Source organism: Carcharhinus amblyrhynchos, chromosome 4 (genome assembly GCF_965287045.1).
Source record: "Carcharhinus amblyrhynchos chromosome 4, sCarAmb.v2.hapA, whole genome shotgun sequence".
In the NCBI taxonomy this organism is placed as follows: Eukaryota; Metazoa; Chordata; class Chondrichthyes; order Carcharhiniformes; family Carcharhinidae; genus Carcharhinus; species Carcharhinus amblyrhynchos.
The window spans coordinates 42,970,320-42,991,619 of record NC_137327.1 but is presented as its reverse complement, the minus strand read 5'-3'; the positions used below and the strand labels follow the sequence as shown (position 1 = coordinate 42,991,619).

The window sequence follows — 21,300 nt, the reverse complement described above, 5'->3', positions numbered from 1 at the left end:
CGCTTCTTAAAAATATTTAGCGAGGCAGCCTCCACCACTTCAACGGGCAGAGAATTCCAGAGATTCACCACCCTTTGAGTGAAGAAGTTCCTCCTCAACTCCGTTCTAAACCGCCTCCCCTTTATCTTGAGGCTGTGCCCCCTAGTCCTACTGTCTTTTTTGAGCGGGAAGAGTCTCTCCACCTCTATCCTATCCATCCCATTCATCATCTTATACGTCTCAATGAGATCTCCCCTCATTCTTCTAAACTCTAGCGAGTACAAGCCTAGTTTATTCAGCCTCTCCTCATAGCTCAACCCCCTCAACTCCGGTATCAGCCTAGTAAACCTCCTCTGCACTCCCTCCAGGGCTGATGAAGCATGATCTTCCTTTTTGAAATTCATGTTACCTACTGTATTATATTTGCAGTTGTCAGATGTTTATATCTAGATATCGTTGCTAGATTGCAGAAATTTCAATGGACGGCTTTAAAGAAAGATCAAGTGTGTTTACTTGCATCCCGCAGGAAATGTAATTAAATTGTGCAGGAGACCAGGACAATGCAAACTTTTCACCCACCGTTCCATACTGCGCCTGAACTTTTGGCTTTCCGAGTAGCTGAGATACAAAGACGACCTAAATTGGCAGATTTCCACAAGGCAAGCAATTCGGAGATAAGTACAAAATGTCATATTTCTTCTCCAGGATCAACACAGCCAAAAGCATGGAATGAAAGTGTAACAAAACGCCGGATATTTCACGTGGTTCGCCTGTTATAATCAATGTGCTTCACTATCTGGTGAAGAGTAGCCATTATCACAGAGACAAGAAATCAAATAACCACAAAGTTGTAGATAAATTAGGAAATCTTAAAATCAATCTCAGTGAAAACGCATCTGAAATTGCAACAGGATGTTTTGAAGATGAAATCAATTGACTTGATGCTTTTGTAAAAGTTATGGAAACTTGAAAGATACACTTTGGGGTGGCACGGTGGTTGGCGCTGCTGCCTCACAACGCCAGGGACCCTAGGTTAAATTCCCGGCTTTGGTCACAGTCTGTGCGGAGTCTGCACAATCTCCCCGTGTCCGGGTGCCCTGGTTTCCTCCCACAGTCCAAAAGATGTGCTGATTAGGTGCATTGACCATGCTAAATTCTCCTTCAGTGTACAAGAACAGGTGCCAGAGTGTGACGACTAGAGCATTTTCACAGTAATTTCATTGCTGTGTTAATGTAAGCCTACTATTAAATAAACTTTAAACTTTTAAATGTTTGGATTTAAGATTCTTTTGAATGTGTTGCAGCCTTGTAGTGTGTTATTTTAATGTTTCTTTCTGTCCCATCCTTAAAAAAGGGAACAGTTACAGACCAGAAAGTGCAAGTCATGGATCGGTGGTAACAATCTTGCTTTGGAAACTTGCGGATTCAAACTGCACTTCAGATATCAGAGCGCACAATCCACTTCAGTGCATTATTCAGGGCATGCTGCTTGCTTAATATTTAATCACATTCCCAGCAACACTAATGAGAAAAAGGTGATCTGCTCATTGTTTTGTGGTTGTTTTTTTGGGCCTTGCTGTGTACAGCTGATTGCTGCACTTTCTAAAATTCACGTGAAAAGTGTTCCATTGGCTGTAAAGCTCAAGATCATGAGAGGCGCCATACAAATGTAGCATCTTAATTGTTAAGTCTTGACGAGATGCTGCCTTTCAGGTAAGGCAGGTCTGTCAGCCCTTCAAATTGGGAGGAAAGAACAGAAAAATACGATGGGGGCCGATTATCTCCTACATGGAGGTAAAAAAGACAAAAGAATAGTTGCGATCGGTTGAGCAGTTCTCGAAGTAAAAATGACCATTGTTCTGCCTGAGTTAATAAAGCTTTGACTGTCTGGCGACATCATTTTATTTGAAAATGTTACTTTCAGCACTTGCAACAGAAGTTGAGAAAACCTCCAACTTTTAAAAAGCCATCTGACCTCCCCAAACCAACTGACACGTCTGCTATCAACGCCAGCTCCCTTCCTCTGAAACAGGAGTAGGCCATTCAATCCCTTGATTGCGTAAACTGGGGTTGTTCTCCCTGGAAAGACGGAGAATGAGGGGAGACCTAATAGATGCGTACAAAATTATGAAGGGTATAGATAGGGTGAACAGTGGGAAACTTTTTCCCAGGTCAGAGGTGACGATCACGAGGGGTCACAGGCTCAAGGTGAGAGGGGTGAGGTTTAACTCAGATGTCAGAGGGACTTTTTTTTTTACACAGAAGGCCTGGAATGTGCTGCCAAGTAGAGTGGTGGAAGCAGACACACTGGCATTGTTTAAGACTTACCTGGATAGTCACATGAGCAGACTGGGAATGGAGGGATACAAATGAATGGTCTAGTTGGATCAATGAGCGGCACCGGCTTGGAGGGCCGAAGGGCCTGTTCCCTGTGCTGTACTGTTCTTTGTTCGCTGAGCTTGGCTAATCTGTATTTTAGCTCCATCCATCTGCCTTGGTTCTGGAACACTCCGTATCCTTGACTGACAAAGCCGATAACTGAACCTTCCCCCCACTCTCCCTCCCACCTTTTGGAAAACAGAATCCCAGATCTCCACGACCCTCAGTATGAAGAAGTCCTTCCTAACGTTCCTCATGAACTGGATTCCACAGCCACAGGAAACAGTTCCTCTCTGCCTATCATCGTCAGATTGCCCGCCTGAAGTGCACTTAGGGATGGGCAATATAAGAACATAAGAACATAAGAAATAGGAGCAGGAGTAGGCCATCTAGCCCTTCGAGCCTGCCCCGCCATTCAATAAGATCATGGCTGATCTGTTGTGGCTCAGTTCCACTTTCCCGCCCTCTCCTCATAACCCTTAATCCCCTCTCTTATCAAAAACCCATCAACCCGCTTCTTAAAAATATTTAGCGAGGCAGCCTCCACCACTTCAACGGGCAGAGAATTCCAGAGATTCACCACCCTTTGAGTGAAGAAGTTCCTCCTCAACTCCGTTCTAAACCGCCCCCCTTTTATCTTGAGGCTGTGCCCCCTAGTCCTACTGTCTTTTTTGAGCGGGAAGAGTCTTTCCACCTCTATCCTATCCATCCCATTCATCATCTTATACGTCTCAATGAGATCTCCCCTCATTCTTCTAAACTCTAGCGAGTACAAGCCTAGTTTATTCAGCCTCTCCTCATAGCTCAACCCCCTCAACTCCAGTATCAGCCTAGTAAACCTCCTCTGCACTCCCTCCAGGGCCAAAATATCCTTGCGCAGGTGCGGCGCCCAAAACTGCACACAGTACTCCAGCAATAAATGCTGGTTTAGCCAGCGTGGCCCACATTGTGAGTTAAAAAACTATTTTAATTATCTTGGAAATCTCCATTTGATCAGCCCTGGATATCACAGAAACTGAAAGAAATACAAGGTTAGTCTTTGTAACCTGGCCTCATTAACATTAATCCACTGGCCTCATATCATTCTCTTTAAATGTGCCCCCTGGCAACTTTAAAAGATAGGCCCAAATCTGGTCTCCAGATCAGGGGATATCCTTTCTTAAACATGGAGATCCAAACTGCACACTATTCCAGATGTGGCCTCATCAAAACCCGATACAATTGGGGCAAAACTTTTATATATCTGATAGACTAATTCCCTTGCAATAAAGGCCAACATGCCAGTTGCCTTCCTAATAGTTAGCTGCACCTGAATGCCAACTTCATGTTCCTTGTCTGAGCATCCTTAGGTCTCTTTGACAATCGACACTTACCAGTTTCACACCTTTTAAAAAAATTCTGCTTTTCTAATTTTGTTGCCCACTCACTTAACCTGTCCATATTTCTTTGCTGTCTCGGCGTTCTTCTCACAGCTTACCTTTCAACTTAGTTTTGTATCCTCGCCAATTTCAGCAACATTACTCCCTGCCACTTCATCAAAGTCATTAACTACAGACTCTAAATGGTTGAGGCCACAACATTGATCCTTACTATTCGCTGTTGCCAACTTGAAAATATCAGTCCGGAGGAGCCCAGGCCGGGCCACCCATCCAGAGTGGCCTGGTCCAGGTCATCTGTCCCGAGGGACCGGCCTCATCATTGTTCAAGGAAGATCTTGGTGGATGGGAGATGGTGCCTACTTAACTTTCAATGTCATTTGGCCAGTCCCTCCCTATGTTATTACTGATCTGTTTTCTGTAAAAGTAGAGGCACTTGATGCTACATTTTATGGGAGTGAACTTCACCCACAGTCTACCTGCGGATCACTGTGAGTGCTTAGAACAGATAAGATATTGCTTTGTACAAGATCAAAGTCAATTCTGTTTATTATTTTGGTCCTGGCCGTACTGAATGGAAAGCAGGCTGTGACAGAAAGTGGCGATACAGCCATGCTGGTCATGAACTGCTTGTGGGCTTGAAACTGAGGGGCTGCACTTTGAAACAGGACCACGCTTCTTTAAGCTAACCGTGAAAACTGTTCACATGGTGTTTCCCCTTTGGTTTCAAATTGAAGATCTCGCTAGATTAAACATGAAGGGTTTGATGCATTCTCAGTCATCTGGTTCATAAAGGCCTTTCCAAAACCTTTTTGACATGCTTGAATTATTTCTAAAGTGAAATATTACTAAGCTATGCATGTAATTGACTTGCCAGTGAGACACTTGCCAATTGCACACTTTACAGTGCTTGAAAAATTGTGTCAAGTATCATACATAATAATACGGCTATTAAAATCAACTGCTCTTAAATTTCACAGTGCACATTTTGCATTTAATACACCTCAAAACGACCAAAGGACAGTTTCAAGATTAAATCTCTGTGCATCAAGAGCCACGTCATTTACTCATAGGTGCAGAAGACTTAAAGTGATGAAGCAAGTCAGCTAAAAGATGGAAGAATCTTATGCTGTCCATTAAGCAGCATGCTTCCTTTATTCTGAAACCATAACTGTACTAAATATCCTTAAAGTACACCTTAAGTATATTTATGAACCATGCAAGTTTATACCCTCAACCCAAATTGTGTTATAGGGAGAAATCCCACAATTGCACTTCCCCTCCTCTCCTATTGTGAATATCTAACTTAAAAAGTCCAATTGTGCCATGAATAATTGGATTGTTCAGGAAGTGTGTTCATAGACTGAGTGGACAGCATTACTGACTGCTTCATGTTGACCACATGACTGATACTACTACCCTAAGCAGGAGGGCTAGGAACTCTCTCTCAGCTGTTGAGTTGTAGATTTACCCCAATAAAAAAGTTCTGGGGAAAAAAATCCTCTCCAATTTGGCCTTTCCCTTCAAAACTCTGCCAGAGCTTACACATCTCAGTAACTGTGAGCCTAAAATCCATCCCTTCAATTACTTTTAAAATGTTGTCACTGTTGCAAGATAAGCCAAACTACATAAAAAAACAATGAGGTGGACAACAAGATAATCTCTATGTTTATTTTTTTAAAGTGGTCTTATTTGAGGGATAAATTTTGGTCAGGGCATTGGAAGATGAACTCTGCTCTTGTTCAAATAGTGTCATGGCATCTTTTGTGTCTGCCTGATCATTTTTAAACGTCTTAGCTAAAAGTTGACACCGCCAACAAAGCAGCACTCCCTCAGTGATACACTGAGATATCAACGGGCTCAGGTCGGTCAAACAGAACTAGATGCACTGTCATTGTGTTACCCAAGATTACTTCAATTTAGTTTTTGCTGATGCTTCAAGTAAAAAAGTGACATTAAGTGACACACAATCAGTATCAGTCTTGTTTTATTATAAAGTTTGTTTGTTAGTGTCACAAGTAGGCTGACTTTAATATTGCAATGAAGTGACTGTGAAAATCCCCTAGTTGCCACACTCCGACAACTGTTCAGGTACACTGAAGCAGAATTTAGCATAGCCATTGCACCTAACCACACGTCTTTTGGACTGGGGGAGGAAACTGGAGCACCTGGAGGAAACCCATGTAGACAAGGGGAGAATATGGAGACTCCACACAGGCAGGTGATCCAATCCAGGTCCCTGGCACTGTGCGGCAGCAATGCTAACCACCGTGCCACCCTTAAACTGAAAAACATTACCAGTAAGCCAATTTATTTTGATAAAAGAAACTTTGCTGCATTATTATCACAGCTGCGTCACCATGGATGGTCACAGGTTTGTTTTCCCAGCAGACCTTCAGCAAACTAAAAAATGTTAGGCCAGAATTCACTGCAGCCAGTGACTGGCCTGCTGTTTATTGGACTCTCTCTCAAAGGTTTAATTTCCATGAAACTTTGAATGAGAAGTGGCTGTTCACAGCAGTGGAGAATGGCATGGGATCTGCATGAACAGGGCAGGCAACTGTGCATCCCCTTACCTAACGAAGGATTGAACAGCACAGAGTCTGAAGCAGGGAGTGTAAATGAGCAGTGTGCTCAATGCCAGATCAAATGCCAAAACAAAGAAACATTGAATGGAGAGAGAGAAACAGGAACAAAAAATAAAATAGAAAGCCAAAGTAGAAAGAATCAGGCTACGCATCTGCAATTGTTAATTTTCGGGGCCAGAGAGGTTGATGGTTAGTAATTAAGATGTTTCACACTATTAAAAAAAGGTACTTAGACTGATAAGACAAACCCAAACTTCCTGTGACAAGTTTCCTTCGTAATAACAGCGCAAATACAGCATTCAATATATGTGAAGGTTAAGCCAGCCAGTGGCACGTCATTTTTGTGAAGCTAATGGTAGAGCAGTATAACTCGAACAGTACATTCTGGACTTTTGTATTTAAATGCACATTTATCCATAGCTAAAACTGCTGTGCTGTTTACATATAAACAGTGAACACTATTGACCTTACTATTATTCTGATTTATGCCCTATTCTTACTACTTTATTTTAAAAAAATGCTAAATAAAAACGTTTTACGCAATGGCTTCAGTCTTAGTTCCAGATAACCTGTTGTCCATGATCATGGGAAAATTTGCAGGATTTGGAAACATTTTGAGACGCAATTTAATCTCTTAAATATCCTCTGTTCCGTTTTCCTATTTGTCTGCTCATGCTGTAGACTGGCAATTAGTCAGCTTTCATTCCCAGTTAAGGCTCTCAATGGAGACGGGATTGATTCCATTTTTATTTTGAAAGCAATCACTTGAAATGTTGGATTCTAAACCTTGCCACTGTTCCTGTGACTCATTTTGTAATACAAAGGCTGAAGTGTACAATACTCCAATGAAACCAACCACAGGAAACGTAAAATAAGTGACAGGTATCTTGCAATGGCTTGCTGGCAATTGCCCCAATTATGATGCAGGACAAACCTTCATACTGAGAGACAGAAAAATCTCCCAGCTCATTCTTTCCTGAGCATGGCTCTTGTCACGTAATGTCAAACTCTGAACTCCCAGTGAAGTGTGCTGAATTAATGACACCAAAGCAAGGGAGGAAGATTTAGTTTTGTTCTGCTGCAGGGAATATAGAGTGAACTCCTGTATGGTATAACCTTATGCCTTCCCCGCCCCCCACCCTTTTAGCTTATGTATCTAGCCCCAGGAAATCATACACACGATTATTCATGCTCTGATCGCTGTTGGAGGCATCCAGAAGAAAAGCGGGCACTTTCTACACACCACATGATGCATCTACATTATTTAAGAGCTATGGGAAGCAGTGAGTAGTGGCTGGGCTCGTGTGATGAATGCCAGGCTAACCAACTGTCTGTGCATGAGGACACCAGTCGTCAAGGCTGACATTCAGGTCACCAGAAACTAATTTTAACTGCCTTTATCATTATTCTAAAATGAAACCATCATGTTTCTCATGAAGTTTTATTTTATTGCATCAACTCAATTTGGCATTTAGCAGAGGGGTCAAGCTTTGGAAATATAGCAACATCTCCTGGGTGAGTTGTGGGGTAATCTGTCTTAAGCTTTGCTCAAACACTAACTGCTCTGTGGCAAGCTTCCCAGAAACAAAGACACTTCCCGTATCGTATGGATTGGGGCATCTACACTTGCATCTTTCCTGTTATTCCATTGCCCATCTGCTTATAATGCATTATCCATTTTAATTTTATAATTGAAAGAAAATGTTGAATCCTTCTCAATATTATGGTCTGTCAAATACATTTTCATATAGAATCCTGCAGTGCAGAAGGAGGCCATTCAGCCCATCAAGTCTGCACCGACAACAATTCCACCTAGGCCCTATCCTCACAATCCCATGCATTCACCCTGCTAGTCCCCCTGACATTAAGGGGCAATTTAGCATGGCCAATCAACCTGACCTGCACATCTTTGGACGGTGGGAGGAAACCGGAGCACCTGGAGAAAAGTCACACAGACACAGTGAGAATGTGCAAACTCCACACTGACACTGAGCCTAAGCCGGATTCAAACTCTGGTCCCTGGCGCTGTGAGGCAGCAATGCTAACCACTGTGCCATCGTGCCGCCCCCATCACCGATGAGGTGGGATTTGAACCCACGTGTGCAGAGTGAAATAGATTAGCACTCCATCGTCTTAACCACTAGGCTCTTATATAATTTTATCTCAGTAGGAGTTAATCGGACCTGTTTCATGATGGCCAGTGTTTATTTCAGAATCCTGTAACTCCGCAGCAGTGTTTATTTTTCATTTGACAGGCCAGCACAGAGACTTCAAATTATACTTTCCACTGGCGCTCTTAAGAAGCCAGGCATGTTCACCTTGAAGTGCACAGTGGTGTTGAGACCGGCAGGCTGACTTACTGGAGATGAGTATGTGCTTCCTACCTCCCTCTCTGGAGCTCGGGATGAGCTTTAGGAAGATTATTTGTTGGATTCTCTGCACAGCATCCCTGTAACATGAAGAAAAAGCCAAGCTTGTGGTTCACTTGCTCAAGGCCTGCTGGTAACTGCAGGTGGCTCGGTGACACAGTGGTTAGCACTGCTGCCTCACAGCACCAGAGACCCAGGTTCGATTCTGGCCCTGGCTAACTGTTGGTGTGGAGTTTACCCATTCTCCCCATGTTTGCATGGGTTTCCTCTGGGTGCTCCAGTTTCCTGCCACAGTCCCATGTGCAGGATGTGCGGGTTAGATTGACTGGCCGTGGTAAATTGCCCCTCAGTGTCAGAGAGGGTCACGGGGATAGGGCCTGGGTGGAATTGTTGTCGGCGCAGGCTCGATGGGCCGAATAGCCTCCTTCTACACTGTAGGGGTTCTGTGATGATATGACAGGTGAGTTGAGCTGGAGAACTGAGTGGATAGGTGGAGACAAGCAAAAATGTTCAAAGCCCAGAGCAGCACAGAGCAATGCAGAGATTACCCCAGCATGGCACAGTTTAGTGTCTGACATCTGACTCCTCCTCAACACTCATCTGTGAGGCAGTAGTCCTTATAAGGCGTGCTCTAGGTAATCATTACTGAAGCATCCATAAATTTATAAGCCAGTGCTTACTCCTAATGTAACCAACTTAATGAAGAATCCTAAAGATGAACGAGGGCCAGAGGCCATACGTTTTATTTGTCAGTAGAATTATTGCTTTGCATTCCACTAAGCAACAGTTACCTGGGATCAAGGCCCTGTTTCCATTTAAAGCTACGGCAAACAAAATTGCTCCATCCCATTAGAGGTTTATTGTTTAATGTAATTTTTGTGCTTCTTTCAGCTTAATGATAACATGTTTTTTTTTGGCCAACAGGACTGGTTTAACTCCTGCAGTAATATTACTGCATAAACTGCAATGGTGGCAGCGGGTAATTCAACCAGTGGAGGGTTAACATAACTTTGGTCCTGCCTGATTTGCACAGCTTACTGAGTAAACTCACTAGTCATATCTTGGGAGTCTTCCTTTTCTGGGTGCTTTGGATTCAATTTGTGTATCACTGGTAATCACAAACGCTTTTTTACAATCAGTTATCCCCTGGAATCTCGTGAACGGTCATATGAAGTGCAAATAAATCTTACATTCAGATTTCTTTGTTGACCCGTGACATTATTCCAAAATCGCAGCCCATATTTTTGTTGTAGATATGTAGGTGCATTGAGTCATATTGAATACACAACAGTCCAATTCCAATTCTCTTCCCGCACATAACGGTTCAATAAGGCAGGCTCTTGTCTGCTTCCACAGCTAGTAATTTCTGGAATAGGTCGCTAGTCTGTCACCAGAGGTTTATAATTTAAGTGGTGCTGCTCCCCCGTTAAGTGTGGCTGACTAGAGGTCTCTCCCACTCTTGCTGCCAGCCATTGACGTGTTTGGATGGATTTGCAGGTTGACACCCATCCTGTTTGACTCCATTATGGACACATCTTCCTTAGCCATCAACTCCCTAGGGTCGGACTCGAACCTGGGGCTTCTGGCTCAGAGACAGGGAAGCTCAAAACCTCCTAATACATAACAGCACTGTAGTATAAACGAAAGGAATTGATGTACGGAGGTCCTCCCTTCTAAACCGCTATTTCTGCTCGATTTTGTTTGTAAGTTATTTTTGCAGGCCAGCAGCTGGCTTTTAATAGCATCTCTAATCCTTCTCCCGTGTGAGGATTTGCACATGGATGAGTGCACACTTGCCTGGATGGTGCAGCTCCAACAACACTCAAGAAGCTCAACACCATCCAGGGCAAAGCAGCTCACTTGACTGGCACTCCATTCACCACCAAACACACAGTGGCAGCAGCAGTGTGTGCCATCTACAAGATTCACTGCAGCAACTCACCCAGAGTCCTTCAACAGTACATTCCAAACCTAGGACCACAACCACCTAACAGGACAAGGGAACACCGCCACCTGCAAGTTCCCTTCCAGCCACACAACGCCCTGACTTGAAACTGTTAACCACCGTTCCTTCACCGTCACTGGGTCGGAATGCTGGAACTCCCCTCCTAACAGCACTGTGGGTATTTCTACAACACATGGATTCCAGGGGTTGAAGAAGGTGGCTCACCACCACCTTCTCAAGGTCAATTAAGGACAGGCAGTAAATAGCCAGCAACGCTTACACTGCGTGAACAAATAAAATGGTGTACTCTTTATACATGCTAAACATGCATGTGTCATCGAATGGAAGGGTAGTGGAAGAAACAGAACATGTCAACATGGCTGGATTTGCAACATGGGCAAGCTGAGAATACATCAATAGATGGCATTTATATAGTCAATCTTGTGTCAAAACTGGAGTCCTTCAAGCCTGGCCTGCAAATTGAAGTGTAACATGAAATTATTTTATGTCCGTGGTGTATTTTATGAGTCATTGCCTTTGTATTTTACAACAAAATCACTTCAAACCCTGTAACGAGTTATGGGAAATCCTGAGGTCAGGAAAAGTGCAAGTTAGCTTCTATAAATTTCATGCATATATATTTTACAGAGAAAAACCATGCCAGATTTCACCTTTAAGTGCATCAGTGTGCCCTTTGAAATATCCTGAGAATACGATGCAAAGTATTGTGTCCAGTTTTGGTCCATCCCACTCCCCTGAGGAAGGAGCAGCGCTCCAAAAGCTCGCAATTCCAATTTAACCTGTTGGGAATATAACCTGGTGTTTTGAGACTTCTTATCATATCCTGAGAATATGGAAGGTGCTATCTGAATGCAAGTCTTGCCTTTATTAATTGTTATCATGACTGTAATACCACTGTAGGATTTGGTGTCCCAACAAACAGGAAAAGAGCAAAAAAAAACCAATCCTCTCTCCGGCAATGTCTCTTTGCTTTTACTTGGGAAATTTCTCAATGGTTTGGCACGTTGCTGTACTGGAGACAATAATCCACGTCATTGCAACAGGAAGCAAAATCAAAGTTTATAGTCCAGAAAAAGGCCATTCAATGTAACCAGTCTATGCTGGTGTCTTAACTTCATTTGAGCCATCTATCCTTCATCTAACTCTATCAGTATATCTCACTTTTCCTTCTCACCCCCATGCTTATGCGGGCTCCAGACAAGGGGTAACTGGAGATAGACGTTACATTTCGCCAGTAAACTACATCAGCATTTCTGAAACGACGCCTTATGTTGGCAGATTGACGGAGAATAATTGGAAAATAATTCAGTGTAATTACTTACAGCTTCAATCTTATCAGGGTTGGACAACAATGCTACTCCCATGCCACCCTACATAAATACAAAGGAAAAGGAAAAGATTAGTTGGGAGTCAAAGCTGCATAAATTTAGAAGAAAACATATCTTAAGTAATTAGCAAACACAGGAACATGGGAATTTAGGAGCAGAAGTAGGCAAATTCAGCCCATCAAGCCCGCTCCACCATTAATTTAGATCATGGCTGATCTCTCCCTGGTCTCAAATCCACTTCCCCACCTGTTCCCCAGATCCCTCTTTCCCCCTTTTTTTTAAACCAGAAATATGTCTATTTCCCGCTCGAATCCATTTAATGATTCAGACTATGCCACGCAATGGGGCAGCAATTTCCATAAATTCACACCCTCTGCAAGAAGTAGTTTTTCCTCATCTCAGTTTTAAATCTACCGCCTCACAACCTTTACCTGCGACTTCTTGTTCTAGATTGCCCTATTAGTCTGCATTTACTTTATCAATCACTTTTAAAGATTTATATACCTCAATCAAATCCCCTCTCATCCCTCTAAACTCCAGCAAGTACAAGCTCAAATGTTTAATCTCTCCAAATACATCAAGCCCTTCATCCCCAGAAACAATCTGGTGAACCTCCTCTGAACTGCCTCCAATGCCACCACATCCTTCCCCAAACAAGGAGATCAAAACTGGACACAATATCCCAGGTGTGGTCTCACCAACACCCTATATAATTGCAACAAGCAAGCCAAAAGAGTAACCTTCTCATTCCAAACAGCAATATGAAGTGAAAGGCCCTCAGGAGATTCCAAGCCCTGATAAAAAGCTGCTTCTCTGAAATATTTCAGGACAATGTGGCGTTTCATTCTGTTGGAGGCGCTACAGAAATGCAACTTGCTGTTATTAGGCAAGGTGATAATATTAAATGTTAAATTGTTCCCTCAATAATAAGGGGCAATCTCAGTTGTTGCCTCAGTACATTGGAATGCCATTAATAAGCACAGAGAGGATCTTAATACATAATCTCGAGCCTTAGAATGTGTGTCAACATTGCTGTTGGACTGAGTCCCAAATTCACATATTTTATAAATGCAAAATCTTATTCTAAGGGATTTAAATTCCTGTGCCCAAAATGTTGTTAATAATTAACTGAACATAATAGCACCAATTGGAGTGACATATCTAACCACACAGTTCACCTACAAAGTCACAACTTTAGGCCTGCCGAACTTCTCAGTTTGCTCCCAACACTTCAAACACCAAACTCAATATTAGAATGTGCAGATTAATTCATGCTTAAATTGGTGCTTTTCTTTCATGAGTGCAGCATGGTGGCACAGTGGTTATCACCGCTGCCTCACAGCGCCAGGACATGGGCTTGATTCCAACCTTGGGTTTGACTTGAATTGATTTATTATCACGAGTTGGTATACAGTGAAAAGGATTGTTTCTTGTCTGCTATACAGACAAAACATATCAGGAGAAGGAAAGAAAAAGGTTCAGAATATCAAGTTACAGTCATAGCTAGGGTGTAGAGAAAGATCATCTTAATATATGGTATGTCCACTCAAATGTCTGATGGCACCAGGGAAGAAGTTGCTCTTGAATAGGTCAGTATCTGATCTCAGGTTTTTGTGTTTTATTTCCTGATGGAGGAAGGTGGAAGAGGGTATGTCCGGAGTGCCTGAGGTCCTTGAATATGCTGGTTGCTTTTCCAAAGCAGCAGGAAGGGTAGACGGAATCAATGGATGGTTTGTGTGGAGTTTGCATGTTCTACCCATGTCCGTGTGGATTTCCTCCCACGGTTCAAAGATGCACAGGTTAGGTGGATTTGGCATGCTAAATTGCTCCTTAGTTCCAAAGATGTGTAGGTTAGGTAGTCTAGCTATGGTAGATGTGCGGGGTTACGGGAAAAGGACATGTTGGGGTCCTGGGTAGGAGGGAGAGTTGGTGCAGTCTCAAATGGCCTCTGTCTGGACTGTAGGGATTCTACAGGTGCAAAATGCTTACTACAATTTTAAAGTTATATCTGAAATGCACAGCAGGATGTTCAGAATGTGTAAGTTTTACCAACAGCCCAGAGTGCACCAGTCCATTCGACATTAACATGAGACAATAAAATGACAGAGAATGTACAGATCTGCTCAGTGGACATGTACCATTCATTACAGAAGGCAATTCTTCAAAGTCAGCCAATTCCACATGAAATTATTTAAGATGAAAACAGGCAAAAAAACCCTCCCAGTGGATCACAGCTTTTCAAGGAATTTAATTGACTTGCTTGAAAGTGAGCATTAATAAAGTGTAAAAGGTCCAATCAATCTGTATCACTTATGAAACACAAGCTTCACAAATCTCAATTAACGTCAATAGGAATGGACTAGCCAATTCCGACACGGCATGGTAGCACAGTGATTAGCACTGCTGCTTCACAACTCCAGCGACTTGGGTTCGATTCCCGGCTGGGGTCACACACTGTGTGGAGTTTGCACATTTTCCTTGTGTCTGTGTGGGTTTCCTCCGGGTGCTCCGGTTTCCTCCCACAGCCCAAAGATGTGCGGGTTAGGTTGATTGGCCATGTTAAAATTGCCCCTTAGTGTTCTGAGATGTGTAGGTTAGAGGGATTAGCGGATAAATGTGTTGCGATATAGGGGTAGGGCCTGGGTGGGATTGTGGTTGGTGCAGACTCGATGGGCCAAATGGCCTCTTTCTGCACTGTAGGGTTTCAATGATTTGATGACTGGATTTATAAAAAAGTGGTTAAAGATAAAACTCAGTTACCACTTTCAACAAAACACATCCTTTACAGCATTCACCACTGTCATAATTAATCTCTTAACACTCATTTGTAACAATGTGGAAAGCGCTACCACAGTTCAGTGCTACCTTAATTATCGTCACCAATTACAATTGCAACATCTAATTTGAGGTATCCGTTATTAGATCAAGATTAAACTCATTTATAACTGTATCCCTGAGCTGTCAAAAGCAAAGCTGTTATCCTACTTTTGAAAATTAAAGAATGACAATTTAATTTCCCACCTCGTTAACAGTTAGCTCTTCTAACAAATTGAGGATACCTCTCGCTGCTTCAATTTATTTAAGCTGAAGGAGGTAATATCTCTCAGGGTCGTACCAGGGAAATTGCAGCTTTCCCCACACCATTACCTTATCTAAGGCCAGGTCTCAGGGCCTGCGCTCGCTGACAGTAATGGAAAGGGCAGAGCTTTCCTGGATGTCAGCATTCCGCTGACGGTTTTTCAATACGGTCCCATCACATTGTGAACAAAAGAGAAAGGTTATAGTTCAGTCAAGAATCAAGTAATGTTTCCCACTGAATTCCCACTGAGTACATGGCATTTAAAATGTGCCCAATCCAACCCTTGATGGAATGCTTCCAGCTGTGCTCAACAGGGATCAAGGGCCACACGACAGCTCAGTAAAAGGGAAATTCAAGTTCACTATCTGTGTCAGAAGGCTGCAAGCCCACGACCACATTCTGTTGAACTGCGCACCTTGCTATAAAATATAAAAAATGCTTGGGTTACAAAGGTCAGTTTATGAGGATGGAATGCATTGATTTATACCCCACCCCGGTCCAGGTAGATGTTTATTGCTCCATTTTCAACTATTTTCATTTCAAACATAAATGCATTACCCTCGCACCTCATTATGCAGAAACTGTTTCTAACCCTGTGAGAATGCAATGTAAACTCACGTCAACGTGCCACATTAACTGAAAGGCCACACTGGGCCCCCTCACTTCTCTGCAGCAAGACACCAGCGTGCACTCAGCTCTTTCTCACAGAAATGCAGCTGAAATCAAGTATTCAGCAAAATGGTGGACCCCACATTTTCTGATGCTGTTATTAAGCTTTACTGGTTTCTTCGGCAGCTCTGCTACCATATGGAACAGTTCCAAACAAAAGTACTAAAAACGCAAGTGCCAAAATATTCAGTAAGTCCAGCAACATCTGCGACAGCAAAATAGAATTCATACCCGGACATTCTCTCTTCCACTTCTTCCATTGGCAAAAAGATACAAAAGTCTGAGAACACGTATCAAACAGCTCAAGAACAACTTCTTCCCTGCTTTCTTCAGGCCTGCACATCTTTGGACACTTAAAGGGCAATTTAGCATGGCCAGTCCACCCACCTTGCACATCTTTGGACTGCGGGAGGAAACCCACACAGGCATGGGGAGAACGTGCAAACTCCTCACACAACATCCATTGACTTTGGCTATTGACCGCCACTGTCTCAGAAAAAAAGCCAACATGATCAAAGACCCCCACGCCCCAGACATCCTCTCTTCCACCTTCTTCTGTTGGGAAAAAGGTGCAAAAATTTGAGGTCACGTACCAACCGATTCAAGAACAGCTTCCTCCCTGCTGCCATCAGACTTTTGAATGGACCTAGCACATATTAAGCTGATCTCTCTCTACATCCTAGCTATGACTATAGCCCCACATTCTGCACTCTCTCCTTTCCTTCTCTATGTGCAGTATGCTTTGTCTGTACAGCATTCAAGAAACAATACTTTACACTGTATACTAATACATATGACAATAATAAATCAAATCAAATTTTGAGTGGGCTATGGCTCTTCTTCAGAAACAAATTCTAAGTTCAGAAAAAGTCATATTCGATTCGAAACATTAACTCTGTTCTCCCCGCCTCCCCCCCCCCACCCCCCATCCCCCATCCCAAGAGTAATCCAATTCAAAACCAATAAAATTGACAATGATACTGAATCCTTAAAACGTTTCATTGATGTACACCAGTCAGTTTTCCCGTACATTAACTATCTTTTGGCGGGAAACATTTAAAACGTGCATATGAGTGCCCATGTATCTAAAAAAAAGTATAATCAGAAGAGGTTTCCCCGAGACTGCGTATTCAGCAGAACCTTGCCAGTTTGACCGAGTGGTGTGATTGGTTTTGTGGGCAGGGTCTGCTTCAGGTGAAATTAATCTTGAATCAGCACAAAAGATCGTTGAATGAACTTTTGTACATAATTCACTTACAGTTAAGATTCCCCAGTCTTCTGGTAGTACAGAACTTGATATCACTAGAAAAAAAACACATCATCGAAACCTTTCACCTTGCACTCAGCAGGACACTTTGCAAGAATTCCAGTACAAGTGGAAAACAACAATTCATACCTTACGAGAAGAGAATGCTGATTGATTGGCAAATGGATTCTGATTGATAGAGGTGCTGCCATAGATAATACACCAGTTGATGGTGACTAACAATTATCAGCCAAGCAGTTAGAAGTTTAAAATCAGACATCTTGACCCCGATTGGTTAAGGCACTGCCCTGAGGAATGAGTCAGGGAATGGCTGTCAATTGTATTATTTCACTGAAACAGACTAATTATGTTTACATACGCCTTTTGTCTGCAAAGATCAGAGCTCTCTGTATTGACATATGTAGTTCCTGCACACACAAATGTGTCACATAGAATCTGGCTGACAATCCTAAGTAAACTGTCAGAGTAATTTTTAGCACACTGAAGATTATTTATCAAATCCTGTTCACTTGCAGAAGCACACCTAATGTTTGGGCATTCTCCCTGCATCTTTATGGGATTTCTCTGGGTGCTCTGGTTTCCTCCCACACTTCAAAGATGTGTGGGGTAGGTGGATTGGTCATGGTAAAATGTGTGGGATTACGGGGATAGGGTGGATGGGAGAGTTTGGGTGGGATTTCTCTTTCAGAAAGTTGGTGCAGACTTGATGGGCTGGATGGCCTCTTTCTGCACTGTAAGGATTCAATGATTCTAAGATGGATATTGTGCTTTGAGTTTTGCAAGCACAGGTACATTGGGTATGGTTTGTACTTTACCTCAATCCAACACCAGCATCTCCACATCATTATACTTTGTGACCAGTGGTTGGGACATGTTGTTTGATACAAACACTCTCGTCATCAACTGGTGCATTTTCCATGGCAACACCTCTATCAATCAAAGTCCAACAGCCAACCAATCAGCATTCTCTTTCTAATACAGTATAAATTGTTGTTTTCCCCTTATGCTGGTATTCTTGTGAAATATCCTGATGAGTACAGACTGAAAAGCTTTGACACATCTGATTCCCTAATCTTTTGTACTGATTTGGTCAATTCCATCTGGATTGCGTCAATATAACTCCTGAAGTTTGGCCTGAGTATTCGTATCCCATAGCACTGTGCTTAATGTAGGTATTTGCAAAAGGGAACATTGGATATTATTCTATGCATTGTTATAAACTGGCACAGTAATTGATTAGGAATAAGAAGCTATTTTACACTTTTGACCTTTCCGCTGGTGGAGGTGTAGAAGGATACAGCTATATCTGTGCCAACTCTTTGAAACAGCTGGGACCTAGCCAGTGTTTACAGGTTTGCTTTTGCACACAATGCCTTTCTTTAGAAAGCCAAGAATCCCGTATGCCTTTTACACAACCTTCTGAACTTGTCCTGCCACTTTTAAGAATTTGTGTACATAAATCCCATTTCTCTCTGCTCCTGCACTGCCTTTAAAATTGTACCATTTCATTTATATTGACTCTTCTCATTATTGCAACCAAATTAAACTCTTCATATTGCTTTGTTAAATTCCATCTGCCCAGTTCCTCAATCTGTGTACAACCTCCTGGAGTCTGTTACTGATCTCCTTATACTTTATTACATTTTTGAGTTTTTTGGTGAAACTTTTATTATGCCCAGTGTACCCAAGTTACTGATGTACACTAGTAATACAAATATCTAATTCCCATATCAGGGGAAGTCCTCTGCACACTTTCCCCTCCAGTGTGAAAGATAAGCTTCATCACCTCTCTGCTTTCAGTCCCTTGACCAAGTTTATATCAATGCTGCTAATCTCCTTTCAATCTTTTTAACAAGTCTATTATGTGGTACGTTATCAACTGCCTTTAGAAAATCCACATACACAACAACCATACTACTCACGTCAAACCTCTCCTTTCCTTTTACTCAAACACAATTTGCCTTTAACGAAATTCATACTAGTGTTCATTTATCAATCCATATTTAATGTCCGAAATTCTCAGTTTGCCCACCACCACCATTAGTCAGAATGGCCAAGAGTTACCAGATTTAACTCTCTTCTGATTTTTTAATGGACATGTAACATTAACAATCTGCCAGTCTTCTGTGTTATACTTCGGATAGCGAGTTGATGAAGGAAGGAACCAGAACCAGTCTTTACTTGGAATAAAGTTATTCACAGAATGAAACATTACGGGTATATATCTCCTGCCTCCACTCCACTGTGTCAGAAAGCATCTCTTTATATGTAGTCAAGTATCTATCCAATCAATGCCCTGCAGGCTTTGGTACCCAAACCTCAATTGAAACAACTAACACTGGCATGATTTCCATACTTAAGACTGTGACCAAAGTCTCTAGAATTTCCATCACATTTAAAATGTGCCAACTAGTCACTGTACACCTAAGAAATTGAGCCTGATTTGAGGATCCTTCCAGTATGATTGTCAGAATCTTATAACACAGAAACTAGGCCCTTCAAACCTGCTCTGTCATTCGTTATGATAGTAAAAAGTCTGACAACACCAGGTTTTAGTCCAACCGATTTATTTGATAGTAAACACACAAGCTTTCGAGGTTTCCCTCTTCCTCAGGTAAATGGAGAGTTCTGGCCTCAGACAGAGCATATAAAGCACTTTAGGACTTGAACAGCAGGTTAGGTGTAAAGATTCGCATTCTAATCAGTAATCTCTAAACTGTCTGTGCTTTATATGCTCTGTCTGAGGCCAGAACTCTCCATTCACCTGATGAAGAGGGAAACCTCGAAAGCTTGTGCGTTTACTATCAAATAAATCGGTTGGACTAAAACCTGGTGTTGTCAGACTTTTTACTGTGTTTACCCCAGTCCAACGCCGGCACATCCACATCATTCGTTATGATCACAGCTGATCCTCTATCTCAATGCCATATTCCCATTTTCTTCCCATACCCCTTGATGCCACGTAAATCTAAAAATGTATCCATCTCTTTCTTGAATGCATTCAGTGACTTAGCCTCCACAGCCTTCAGAAATATCTTGGATTAGCATAGAAACATGCCATTTGTCCCTATCTGCCAGTGGTTATGCTCTACACAATCCTCCTCCCCTCCTTCATCTAATGCAATTAACATTCTCTTTTATTCCTTTCTCCTTCCTGGTATGAAGGAGGGTTGGGAAATCCAGTCAATTTTGCATGGGGCCCCAAAAGTCCAGAAACACGGGCTCCCAAACAAAAAAAAAATCTGACATTTATTGGGCTAAGTGCCCTTGCTAATTGTGCAGCGTACAAACATTCCCCATCCCTACCATGGTTCAAACAGTTAAATACACCAACAAGCCATGGTAATGGAGATGTAATTCAGCACAATGGGTAAAAACACTCTCTTCTTACACATTGCACACCACGTAACTGTAACTCTTTACAGTAGGAAAAATCTATTGTGAAGGGTGAGATGGGGGTTGTACTGCTTCATAGCAATGAGGTAGGTATCAATGTGGCTTGATAGGGAAGTATAACACAAAGCATAAGCTACAAAAACCAAGAAAGTATTACAGAAATTATAGAAAATGTTCGCTTACCTTGGTAGAATATTCTTTTGGACAGCCCATGTTGACATCTATTCCAGCTACGTCATTTTCTCTGTGTGGAAAGTTGGGGATACATTCACAAAAATATTGTTGTCAAAATACTCTGCTTTATAATCCTTACATTCAGAGTTACATACATGAGCTAACTCCTGAGTTGCTGCCGATGGTGACACGCAGAATGCGATGACTGAAGCGGGACACAAGTAGGTCATTTAAGTTTGTGTTAAAAGACAAGACACTTAATTTTTGAAGGGAAGCTCACTATTGTGATGCTCACCATGAATAAGATGTATTAGAAATATGGAAGTTAATGAGATTAATAGTGAATTTGAGATGGAAACAAAAATAGGGGACAAGTAACAAGATTAGCAGGTGTCTACAGGAAAAATGAAATGTGATTTGCCCAGCAACAAGGTTAGCAGGCATGCAGAAAAATTGAGATGTGAATTGCCATATTAGAAACAACGTTTACCAGAGATCAGTGGGGCTACACAAATGATATTTGTATATTTGTGGAAAAATTGGAGTAAGAGTAACATTTAAAAACTTCTGTTAAGTATATTCACAACTTCAATTCCTTCACCAATTAGGAGTCACATTTTGCTTCATTACATTGGACCCTTCTTTCCTCATACTCTAACTCCCCTATATTCACTCCTTGTACACTTATTGTTTAAGGGTACCTTACAGAGTCATTTTGAGCAGTTACTGG

At 42.1% G+C, this 21,300-nt stretch overlaps 1 protein-coding gene across 6 annotated transcripts in view; it reads right to left on the bottom strand.

Annotated features, from left to right (window-relative positions):
- Positions 1–21,300, bottom strand: part of dus2 (dihydrouridine synthase 2) — a 107,795-nt gene that overhangs the window by 54,995 nt on the left and 31,500 nt on the right. For all 6 annotated transcript variants that reach the window (XM_080187030.1, XM_080187033.1, XM_080187028.1 and 3 more), the window contains 2 exons: positions 20,580–20,640; positions 11,980–12,027 (listed from right to left, as the gene is read on the bottom strand). In XM_080187030.1, coding sequence (XP_080043156.1) covers positions 11,980–12,027; positions 20,580–20,640 — 109 coding nt within the window. The remainder of the gene's footprint in view (positions 1–11,979; positions 12,028–20,579; positions 20,641–21,300) is intronic.